This window comes from Danio aesculapii, chromosome 14 (assembly GCF_903798145.1).
Source record: "Danio aesculapii chromosome 14, fDanAes4.1, whole genome shotgun sequence".
Taxonomy (NCBI): Eukaryota; Metazoa; Chordata; class Actinopteri; order Cypriniformes; family Danionidae; genus Danio; species Danio aesculapii.
In genome coordinates, this window is record NC_079448.1 from 47,099,785 (window position 1) to 47,112,284 (window position 12,500).

General features: G+C 35.9%; 1 protein-coding gene across 1 annotated transcript in view; it reads left to right on the forward strand.

The window, feature by feature from the left end:
- atp8a1 (ATPase phospholipid transporting 8A1) overlaps positions 1–12,500 on the forward strand; it is a 336,556-nt gene that overhangs the window by 156,399 nt on the left and 167,657 nt on the right. Inside the window, exons 17-18 of the mRNA XM_056471711.1 lie at positions 4,016–4,121; positions 12,044–12,126. Coding sequence (XP_056327686.1) covers positions 4,016–4,121; positions 12,044–12,126 — 189 coding nt within the window. The remainder of the gene's footprint in view (positions 1–4,015; positions 4,122–12,043; positions 12,127–12,500) is intronic.

The following is a 12,500-nucleotide window of genomic DNA, read 5'->3' on the forward strand; positions in this document are numbered from 1 at the left end:
CATTCTCCTCTGACCTCTGGCATCAACAAGGCATTTGCTCCCACACATCTGCCGCTCACTGGATATTTTCTCTTTTTCGAACCATTCTCTGTAAACCCTAGACATGGTTGTGCGTGAAAATCCCAGCAGATCAGCAGTTTCTGAAATACTCAGACCAGCCCGTCTGGCACCAACAACCATGCCACGGTCAAAGTCACTAAATCACCTTTCTTCCCTATTCTGATACTCGGCTTGAACTGCAGCAGATCGTCTTGACCATGTCTACATGCCTAAATGCATTGAGTTGCTGCCATGTGATTGGCTGATTCGAAATTTGCGTTAACGAGCAGTTGGACAGGTGTACCTAATAAAGTGGCCGGTGAGTGTTCGTACACAATATATTTTTGTATATTCACACTCTATGCTTATTATTATATTATATTATATTATATTATATTATATTATATTATATTATATTATATTATATTATATTATATTATATTATATTATATTACTTTATATTATTACTTTATATTATTACTTTATATTATATTTAATATTTCAGTTTATTTTAATGGCTCTACATAATATAACAAAAATTAAACCAATTTTTTCAATGCTACAATTGACCATCTTATTGCAACGTTAATAGAATGCACATCTGCAACAAACATACACAGTATGATATGCAGGTAAATGTTTATACAACCACCCGTGACCTTAAAAAAACTCAAATAATATCAATAAGAATCTAAATCATAGAATCCAATAATAAGTTAACACTGAAAAATATATAGATGTAAGAAATAGAAGTTATAGCTATAGAAAATAAGAATAAATATAAACTATTTAAAGCTTTAGATTCGCTTATAGCTAAATAAACACCTGTAGTAAAGGGCAGAATTTTAAATTTAAAGATGCAACATTTTCTAGAGAACAAAAGTTCATGGGACAAGTTTACATCCCTCTTGTATTCAACCCCTATACATGAAAAAAGTGCCACTGGCTTGCTTGGTTTGGGAGTTGTGGAGCTGCGCATCGATGGATTTGCTCTTCAGTGTTTGGACTTTCAGCAGTGAATATTAAACCACACCAAACTGAACTTCAACTCTGAAAACGTGACTGACACAGTTTCAGTTTACTAGAACTTCTATGTTAAGCTGTTTTGACACAATATACATTGTAAAAGCGCTATAGAAATAAAGATGAATTGAACTGAATGAGACTTGACTGTATGCTCAGCTCTTGGTTTGTGTGTTTTATAGAGTCAGGTAAGCTGTCTGTGTGCAGGCTCCTTCAGTGACTCATGAATGTGTGTTGCTGGTCAGCAAGCGTTGACATCGGTTAGTCAGAGAATAGTCAGCTCCACGCTATGGTTTCTCTGTCACTTTAAATCAGTCATGATCATACGGGTTTTTGAAGTGAGTGAAGACTCCTGGTGGCCACCCTGGTGGCCTTTATTAGTTCCATCTAAACTAGGCATGCTATTAGCTATGTTTCCCTCCACCTATTTATATCCACATTTTAGATTATTACATAAAAATAAGTCACATTTTATTTGTCTCATACACAGTATGATATGGAGTGAAATGCTAACACAACCTCTTGTGACCTAAAAATAGTAACAGCTAAAAAATAATAAAGTATTGGAGAAATAGAAGTTATGCGATGGAAAATATATACAAATATACAATATTTAAAAACTTGGTAATACCTTAGTTTAGGTCACATTTCAAGCTATTAAGTATTGCTTATTGCATGCCTATTATAAAGATATTAACTGTTCATTTTTAGTTATAAAGTATGATCTTATTCTGTTATCTGTTATTCTGTTATCCTGTTATTAATAAACAGCTAATTAGTAGTTTATTAAGCTAATAGTGCTGGTTAGTGGTTTGTTAATACCGTTAATTGTGACTTACAGTCTTACCAAAAACTTTAGATATAGAGTATGTGGCTGTAGAAACAAAAGTACAAAGTACAAATGTATAAAATATATCAAATGCTTAATGGGAACGTCAAGAGACATTTTGAAAATTCACATACAAAAACAAATGACACTGAGCAGGATAAACTTTTTATACAATAAGAAAATATGTGCATAAACTGAAACGCATTTAATGGACAAAGTCCAGCATGCACATCAAAAAAGTCATTTGATTTGGTTTTAACAGATCATGTGATAACAAAAATGGGATAGCATTAATAGACAAATTAGCAGGCAGACCACTTACACACACACACAAAAATGTTGTTTTGTCCATTATATAATTCTTCAGCCAATGTCTGTTTTGTTAAAGTGGTTCAGTATTATTATATTGTTATTACCTCCATCTATGCACCCAAAGAGCGTCTAACGCCTCCAAATGCCTTTACTCATTTATTACGTTTCATCTACTGAGATGCAAGTAATTTACACTACCTGACAAATTGAGAACAAAGAACAACAAATAATAACTTGACTTCTAGTTGATCATTTGGAAAAGTGGCAGAAGGTATGGTTTTCTGATGAATCATCTGTTGAACTGCATCTAAATCATCACAAGTACTGCAGAAGACCTATTGGAACCCGCGTGGATCCAAGATTCTCACTGAAATCAGTCAAGTTTGGTCAAGAAAAAGTCGTGGTTTGGGGTTACGTTCAGTATGGGGGCATGTGCGAGACCAGCAGAGTGGATGGCAACAAAAACATCCTGAGGTATCAAGACATTTGTGCTGCCCATTACATTACAAACCACAGGAGAGGGCAAATTCTTAAGCGGGATAGCGCTCCTTCTCATACTTCAGCCTCCACATCAAAGTTCCTGAAAACAAAGAAGGTCAAGGTGCTTCAGGATTGGCCAGCCCAGTCACCAAACATGAACATTATTGAGCATGTCTGGGGTAAGATGGAGGAGGCACTGAAGATGAAATCAAAGAATCTTGATGAACTCTGGGAGTCCTGTAAGAGCACCTTCTTTGCCATCCCAGATGACTTTATTAATAAGTTATTTGAGTCATTGCAGAGATGTATGGATCCTCCTCCAAGCTCATGGGAGTCATACACAATATTCATTCTTTTTCTACTGCACCATGACTTTATATTCTATACTGTACATTATTTCTGACAAGACTTTTGTCTAAGCAAAGTCTGACCTTACTGTCCTAATTAAATAATTAAAAATCAAGGCGTGATCATATTTTATTTTGGTAAAATAAGCGTAATCTAGAGGCCTTTGCCTTTCATATAAGCCACTTCTGATACCAAATGATCAACTAGAAGTCAAGTTATTATGTGTTGTTCCTAAAACTTGGATAGGCGACAGGACTTGTCAGGTAGTGAATTATAAAAGAAAAAAAGGCATTGGTTCCTCCTATCACAGAAAATTGTATTTTTCTTTATAATATTTGGCACCAGTTTATCAGGAAGTTACCAATTCTATGAAAATGCTTTATTTGCAAATGATTTATTATTCCATATTCCACGAGTCTAATTCGCATCTTTAGCTACAGAACTAGTAATATACAGCTGAAGTCAGAATTATTAACCCTCCTGAATTACTAGCCCCCTTATATGTTCTCAGCACATTTCTAAACATACTAATTTAATAACTCATTTCTTATCACTGATTTATTTTATCTTTGCCATGATGACAGTAAATAATATTTTACCAGATATTTTCAAGATACTAGTTTTCAGCTTAAAGTGACATTTAAAGGCTTAACTAGGCAAGTTGGGGTAATTAGGCAAGTCATTGTATAACAGTGGTTTGTTCTGTAGACTATCGAAAACAAATATTGCTTAAGGGGGCTGATAATGTTGGCCTTAATGTTTTTAAAAATAATAAAAACAGTTTATTCTAGCCGAAATAAAATAAGACTTTCTCCAGAAGAAAAATATTATAGGAAATAATTAGAAAAAAATGCCTCTGTTAATAATCTTTTGGGAAATATTAGAAAATTTAAACTTCAGCTGTATATTCAATGAGCAGTCCAGCCCCAGCATTTGAGTGTGCTCTTTTCAGACGTGTTTCTTGTGTTTGTTGTTTCCGCACAGCCCACTGCTCCGGTCATTATGGAGTTCATGACCATGATGGCGATCTGTCACACGGCTGTACCTGAACGCACTGACAACAGGATCACTTATCAGGCTGCTTCTCCAGGTCAGCACAACTAACAATACACTGAGGCTTATTCACACCACTCCAGTTTCAACACTTAATGTAAAACGTTAATGTGTTTTGCAGCTGACTTTTGACAGCATGTTTTAAAGTACAGTACAAGTCATTGCAAATGATCTGCAACAAGCCTGACATAAATAGTATGTTGGTTAAAATAATTAATGTTAGATAATGTATTTACTAACGTGAACAAACAATAAATACATTCAATTTTCATTGGCTTAGTCCCTTATACAGTGCATCTGTAAAGTATTCATAGCGCTTCACTTTTACCCCATAATGACAATGTGAAAAAAGAGTTTTTTAATTTGTTGCACATTTATTAAAAATAAAAAATCTGAAAAATCACATGTACTGAAGTATTGACAGCCTTTGTCGTGAAGCTCTAAATTGAGCTCAGGTATATTCTGTTTCCACTGATCATTCTTGAGATGTTTCAGCAGCTTCGTTGGAGTTCACCTGTGGTAAATTCAGTTGATTGGACATTATTTGGAAAGACATACACCTGTCTATATAAGGTCCCAGGGTTGACTGTGCATGTCAAAGCACAAACCAAGCATGAAGACAAAGGAATTGTCTGTAGACCTCAGAGACAGGATTGTCTGGAGGCACAAGGCTGGGGAAGGTTACAGAAAAATTTCTGCTGCACTGAAAGTTCCAATGAGCACAGTGGCCTCCATCATCCGTAAGTGGAAGATGTCTGGAACCAACAGGACTCTTCCTAGAGCTGGCCGGCCATCTAAGGTGAATGATCGGGGGAGAAGGGCCTTAGTCAGGGAGGTGATCAATAACCCGATGGTCACTCTGTCTGAGCTCCAGCGTTCTTCTGTGAAGAGAGGAGAACCTTACAGAAGGACAACCATCTGTGCTGCAATCCACCAATCAGGCCTGTATGGTAGAGTGGCCAGACAGAAGCCACTGCTTAGTAAAGGGCAAATAGCAGCCCGCCTGGAATTTGCCAAAAGGCATCTGAAGGACTCTCAGACCATAAGAAACTAAATTATCTGGTCTCTTTGGAGTGAATGCCATTATGATGTTACTTTTGGAGAGAACCAGGCACCGCTCATCTCCAGGCTAATACCATCCCTACAGTGAAGCATGGTGGTGGCAGCATCATGCTGTGGGGATGTTTTCAACAGCAGGAACTGGAAGACTAGTCAGGATAGAGGGAAAGATGAATGCAGCAATGTACAGAGATATCCTGAATGAAAATCGGCTTCACTGTGCTTTTGACCTCAGACTGGGGCGACGGTTCATCTTCCAGCAGGACAATGACCCAAAGCACACTGCCAAAATATCAATGGAGTGGCTTCACAACAACTCGTGAATGTCACTAAGTGGCCGAGCCAGAGCCCAGACCTAAATCCTATTGAACATCTCTGGAGAGAGCTTGAAATGGTTGTACACTGTTGCTTTCCATCCAACCTTATGGAGCTTGAGAGGTACTACAAAGAGGAATGGGCAAAAATTCCCAAAGACAGGTGTGCCAAACTTGTGGCATAATTTCAAAAAGACTTGAGGCTTTAACTACTTCCAAAGGTGCATCAGCAAAGTATTAAGCAAAGGCTGTGAATACCTATGCACATGATTTATGACTTATGTACATGTGATTTTTCAGGTTTTTTATTTTTAATAAATTTGCAACAATTTCAAAAAATCTTTTTTCATTGTCATTATGGGGTATTGTTTGTAGAATTTGGAGGAAATAAATGAATTTAATCCGTTTTGGAATAAGACCGTAACAAAAAATGTGGAAAAGGTGAAGCACTTTGAATACTTTCCGGATGCACTGTATATCAGGGGTCGCCACAGCAGAATGAACCACCAACTATTCCAGCATACAGTATGTTTTACACAGCGGATGCCCTCCCAGCTGCAACCCAGTACTGGGAAACACCTATACACACTCATTCACACACAGACACTCATACCAAGGTTATAAAAATTTTGGATTTTTCATTAGTTTTAGTTTTATTTTCATTTTGAATTTGTGTTTTCAAATTCAGTTAGTTTAAATTCTTAGAGGCAGATTTACAAGTTTTTGTTAGTTTCAGTATTAGTTTTAGTTTTTTTGTTAATAAGGACATTTCTTAGGTGCAAGATTATTTAAAATCATCAGAATATTGTATAATAAAACTCAACCAAAGATAAGTTTTTTTGAAACGTGTATTCAGACGACACATGACCACTATTATCTACCACTACCATCTACCAATCCTCAAATTCAAATACAACAGCCCACAAGATAGCAGCCTTAAGAAAAATATGCATGCTGCTTCTGAAGTTAGATACACAGTATTGATGGGAAGTTCAGATCTTTAACGCAAACCGGATCTTTTGTGACAATCCTTTCATATTAGGACTAAACATACCAAAGATATGTAGTCAGCAATCATAATTTCAGTCAGTTAAATGATCTGAAAAAGTTTCTTACAATTACGTTTTGCAACCCAACTGAAGCATGATTCACTTATTTAAACTCCATAACGACTTTCTGATATGAAATAATCTTACGCCAGATCCTCTCATTTAAGCCCTCTGTTTACCCACGCTGCAGTCACAGCAAGCTGTCATGTACTGTTTGTGTTCGGTTCACTGAATTACGCATGCGCAGTATTATCAGTTTACTGCATCTCAAATAACTGAATAACTCTATATATTGATTTGTTTCGTGTCAGAGGGGGGTTACAGGCATGTAAAAAGTAAGTAGTTTGTGGATAAGAGCGCTTACTGGAGACGTGAATCGTTTAAAAGATTCAGTTGGATTTGGTGAACTATTTCAACCAGTTCAACCTAGAAGATTTGGTTAAAAAGAACGATTCATTGGTGATCGCGATCACTTAAGCTGGATTTATACTTTCGCCTGGTGCCTCTGAAGAAACGGACGAGGCTTTTATACTTACCGCGTTTGCTGTTGTGATGTACTTTAAAACTTCAGGGGGCGGTCAAAAGAAACTGACCATAAAGTCACACGGATAACCATAGAAGTAGAAAGTTTCCGGAACTACGTCATATCATTAATATCATTCAATATTTTTAAACTAATCATTTGTATTGTTTTTATAAATTTTTTCAATAATTATAAAGATTTTGATAACTATTCAACTTTTTTTTAATCAAACTTTGATGCATCACTTGCTATTGTTCATATCTTGGACAATTTTACCTATTAGTTTATTAAAATAGTAATGACAACAGAACATGGCTTGCTCTACAAATAGATATTTTATTATGACAGGAAAAAAGCAAAAGTACACTTACTAAATGGCTTACTAATATGTGAAGCTGCTTTGACACAATCTACATTGTATAAGCGCTATACAAATAAAGGTGAATTGAATTGAATTGAATTGAACTAAAAAATACTGATTTTTTTTATTTTATTTTTTTTTGTTTTTATTATTATTATTTTTTTTTTTAGATTAAGCCCATTCCACAATTGACACATTACTGTCTGGCTAATTTCTGTCCTCTTCTTATGCTTAAAAGGCAATAATGGTCCAACATTCCTGACCATTATCGCCAATAAAGCCTAGAAAAACAGGCCATCAGTATATTGTAAACTGATAGGTTCAAATATTCCTTTCCAGTTATCAAAGAAATAATTTGTTACTTATAGTTTTGTAACTATTAAATTGTTTTAAATTCAAAATTATAACATACACATCAGTATAAAACCTATGACTGGTGGAAAAACATATTTCTGTAATTGTGTACCTGGGTCTCCACTTTTGCCATGGCCTCTTTGGATAAAAAAAAAACTCATCCCTCTGGTTTTTTCAAACTTAGATCTGCTGTACAGATCTAACTTGCCTCCTTTCACACGGCTGTTGCAATTTCTAGCCAAGAATTATTGATCATCTAGTTATCTCTATGATCACGGATCATAAAGATGTCTGAACAGCCATACCTGTTTTAGACTGTATCTCTTCAAAGTGATTCATATTCAACTCAATTAAAACGCGGTGTCACGTGAACTGTTCGCTCGAGTCTCAAAAAAAATGGTGTGCTCCGCCAGCCAAAATCATGCCGCGCACCCAAAGCAAACCTCCGCAAACACAGCGATGACGTCACATTCACCGCACGCACTCAAGTGAACTAGCAGACACAGAGTGTAAACCTGGCTTTATACAGAAAATAAAACTCATTATTGGGCACAATGTGTTAAATTAATCATTTTAAGTCAATGTATTTAATGCTGTCACCGTGCTGCTGTCATGTCCACTCGTTGATTTTGTTGTGGGAGCAACAGCGAGGATGAGTGGTGAAGAAACAGCTTGATCTTGGCTTTTTAAGATATTTTACGTTGAAAAATGTGTATGCATACAACATGCGTATTGTTTTTTGCTTGTTGTTTTTTGGTTTTGCTTGTTTTGAGAATTTATTTTAAATATGTGGCCTTGAAATGACTAATTATAATGGTCTTGTATTTAAAATAGGCTGACATTTCGATCATAATGGTCTTAAAAAGGTTTTAAAAAGTCTTAAATTTAACTTTGTGAAACCTGCAGAAACCCTAGTAGGTAATAAATGGATGAATCTATAAATGTGTCAAACCTAGAGATGTAGTTCCACAAGTATTGAAACTGGTTAGCAAATACTGTAGATAACTTCTCTATTTTTAGCAACACTCACACACTCACACCAGATAAACCGTTGGGAACAGGAAGTAAAGAGGGCAGCCACAGCATCCTCTTAATTTCCTCTTCCTCCTTTCAATGGTTCTGCTGTGGATTTGAAATCTCCCGCAGACATCAGTGTTCAGCGGTGTGTGTTTTTGGATGCGTTTCATCACACCAGATATCATTTGCTCATGAAAGTGAAATAATGCATGCACAGAAACAGATGAGTTAATTAATGCCGCTTCGCTCTCTCTCTCCTGCTTTGCGTCTGACACCTCATGGCTGTGCATAATTTATCTTTTTAGCCTTCGTCAGAACTTATCCCTGGCTCCCAGGCTTAGTGAGACGGGTTTATGCGACCCATTTTAATTTCACATCAGCGCAGCGGTGCATTCAATATTAGCCACACTGACGCTGGAGATGAAATGAAACGCTAGCACAGACATGTTATAAGGGGGGGTTGTTGAAAGATTTTGATATATATTGATGCTGAAATATTTGAAATCACATGATATTAATTTTTGTGCTGTATTGATACTGTTATGGCCAACACAGTTTAGTCTGTCCTGCAACTATTTTACGTCTTCTATAATTATGTCACTTTATTTTACGGAGACTCACTTGAACTCCATATGTTTCAGGTTTTATTCATTTAAAGTTTATTTTACATGCTCTTGTGCTTCTACTAGGACTAAATTATTAGCCCTCCTGAAATTTTTATTCATATTTGAAATAATTCCCATGTGGATAGACTATTTTTAAACGTAGGTTTCGATATGTAATTTCTACAAAACTGATTTATTTATTCTTTTTCCATAGAATATTTTGGTAGTTATTTTGCAAGATATTAGTAGTAAAGTGTTTAAAGTGCCATTTTAAGGCTTAACTAGGTCAATTAGGTGAAGCTATTATAATTAGGCTGGTTAATGGACAACAGTGGTTTGCTTTGTAGTCAATCCAAAAAATAAAAAAGAAATTGTTAAGGAGTGTTGTGAATTTCTCTGTCTGGCTCACGGCACCAAAACTGTTGTGAAATTCTAAGACGAGCCAAAAACCATGGAGAACTTTCGGGTATCTTCAAAGCAGAATCCTTTAATAAGAAGGACTCAGTGTCGATGTGGCATCATCGAAAGAAAACTACTGGTATAGCAGATCAGTTTAAATACATTTTTACAGACATTGATACATGTAGGTGGGTACAGTCTAAAACAAAGCATGCAATTGAAGTGTTGTCAGCAGGGTAATTCTTTCCAGGCCCAATCTCGTCAGCATACAAGTACCCATTCAATGAAAATGCAACCAGTTGACCGGTTTAAGAAGACAATAGAGAGCGCGGTGCTGTGAAACTGACAATTTGTATTACTTTGTAGAAATGGCTACTAGCTAATAAATTCTTAAAGAGGCTAATAAATAATAATATTGACCTTAGCAGTTTTTTTAAATGTATAATTTATTTGTTTATTTATTTTTTTTTATTCCGGCCAAACTTAAGGAATTTTACTAATGTTTGGCCACTAGTAATCCAATACTGAAAGTGGAATTAAGACTTGTGCAATTTATTAGAGCTGTGTGGCATAATTTATTAGAGTGCCACATGATTTAAAACAGTGAAAAGAACAAAGATTTTATTTTATTGTTTATTTTTGTTTTATTTAGTTTTTTTATTTTATATATGTAATTTAATTTCTTTTGTTTTGTTCAGTTTCTTTTTCATAATTTTTTCAGGCGGCCTGTGAACATTTTGATAGAGCAAGTGTAAACCTGACCATGGCCCCGTTTCAGAAAGGAGATTAAGTGAAAACTCAGAGTATGTTAACACCGAAATTAGAGAAACTCTGGGTTTTCCATTTCAAAATGGCAGATTTGTCAAACTTGAGAAAGCAGGGTAAGTCAAGCCTGTTTCTGAAAGAGAGGTAACTTTAACTCAGTCAGTTACCGTGGTAACTTACTCTGTGAACCTAACCTGGTCAGGAGCAGGTTTTATTCTCTAAACTCTGAGTTTCTGTCGATCTCCTCGCCCGTTTTTAAAGACGAAGTGGTGTTTCTCACCATAGCCTTACGTTTCTAGCCACCTATTTTTATGCACATTTTGGTTATGCGCATAAAAATATCCATTAATGGAAACCCCAAGATGCACAACTTTTGAAAATCGGCATAAAAAACAAACATATGCGCATAACTGAGTTGGAAAAACTTTTATTCGATAAGAAAAGATGCGCATGAACTACCATGGAAACACTTTTACTTAACAAATTCCAGTGTGTGCATTCAAAAACGTTTGTTATAAGAGATCATGTGATGATGAAAAATGTGTGTGAATGGACAAACCAGCAGGCTGAGCACACTGTAAATCATCTCAAATGTTGTTTTGGCCATTCTAAAATGCCTTAACCGTTTTAGTATTAGTGTTATTATATTATTAATTACCTCCAGAGCGTCTGTTCTTCGCCTCTCATGGCTTCAAACGCCACCAAGTGTTCATTGTGTGTCGGCATTGTCTTCTGAGGGTCATTTATTAGATAAAGAAAAGATTCATGCAGCTTCTTCTACTGCAGTAAATTCTGTTTGTACTGTTTTATTTGGCACCAGTTAATCAGGACTCGTAATATCTGCGCTCCATTGATGATGCCTTTTTATCATTACGGTGTGCATGCTTAACTCTGAGTTGGTCTACTCAAAGATGAGTGAACTATCTCAGGTCAGCTATTCTGAAACCGAAAACTCTTGAGTTTTTAATTTCTCGGTAAGTCAACTCTGAGTTCAAGTTTAAACTCTGAGTTGGTTGAACCTCCTTACTGAAACAGGCCCCAGATCACTAGTAAAAATCACATTTTATTTATTGTTTTGTTTTTATTATTACATTTTATTTTATTTAATTTTTTTTATAGATGGAGCAAGTGTAAACCTGACCACATCACTAGTAAAAATCTCATTTTATTTTATTGTTTATTTTTTATCATTTTATTTAGTTTTTTATTTCATATTTTATTTTTTAATTTTATTTGTTATTTTATTGAATTTTATTGCTTATTTTATTGAATTTTTACTTTACTGCTTTGATGTCTGGCATGGTATTCAGTACCAATATTTTCTAAGGTATTGTATCAAACTTTTAATAACAAGACCACACTTTTTTAAAATAAGTGACAATTAACAAGTGACAAATCAAAGGACAAAAGATAACAGCAGTTGTTCTTCTGCTAAACGTCATAAAAAAAAAAAACAATCATAGACCAGACGCTTTTCTTCAGTGAACTAACCACATGCTGTCTTGTTCCCCAGATGAAGGCGCTCTGGTTCGGGCAGCACAAAACCTGGGCTTCGTGTTTTCCGGCAGGACTCCAGACAGTGTTATTGTGGAGTCGGTGAGTAGAGACGTCTGGGGAATCCATGATGAGTTGCATTGGGAAAGTGATTCACGCTCTGTCATGCTGCATTGCTCGCTCACACCTCGCACTCTGGAGAACTATTACAGGCAATTTGTACGGTGCCTTCCCTCTTCAACGGATCCATTATTTCCTTATTATAATGGATGATGGAGAGGAACTTCATTTTATAAAGTCACTGAATAGCAAGCATGCTTTCCGTCTGAAACACAAAACCCTTTCCACAATGTTAATCTGGTGCTGTTTGTCAGTGATGCTACTGCAGGGGTCTCAAATTGCCGGTCTGCGGGCCATTTGCAGGCCCCCCCCCTCCTTCTCTCTCCAGCCCGGAACTGACAAAACATATATTTTTG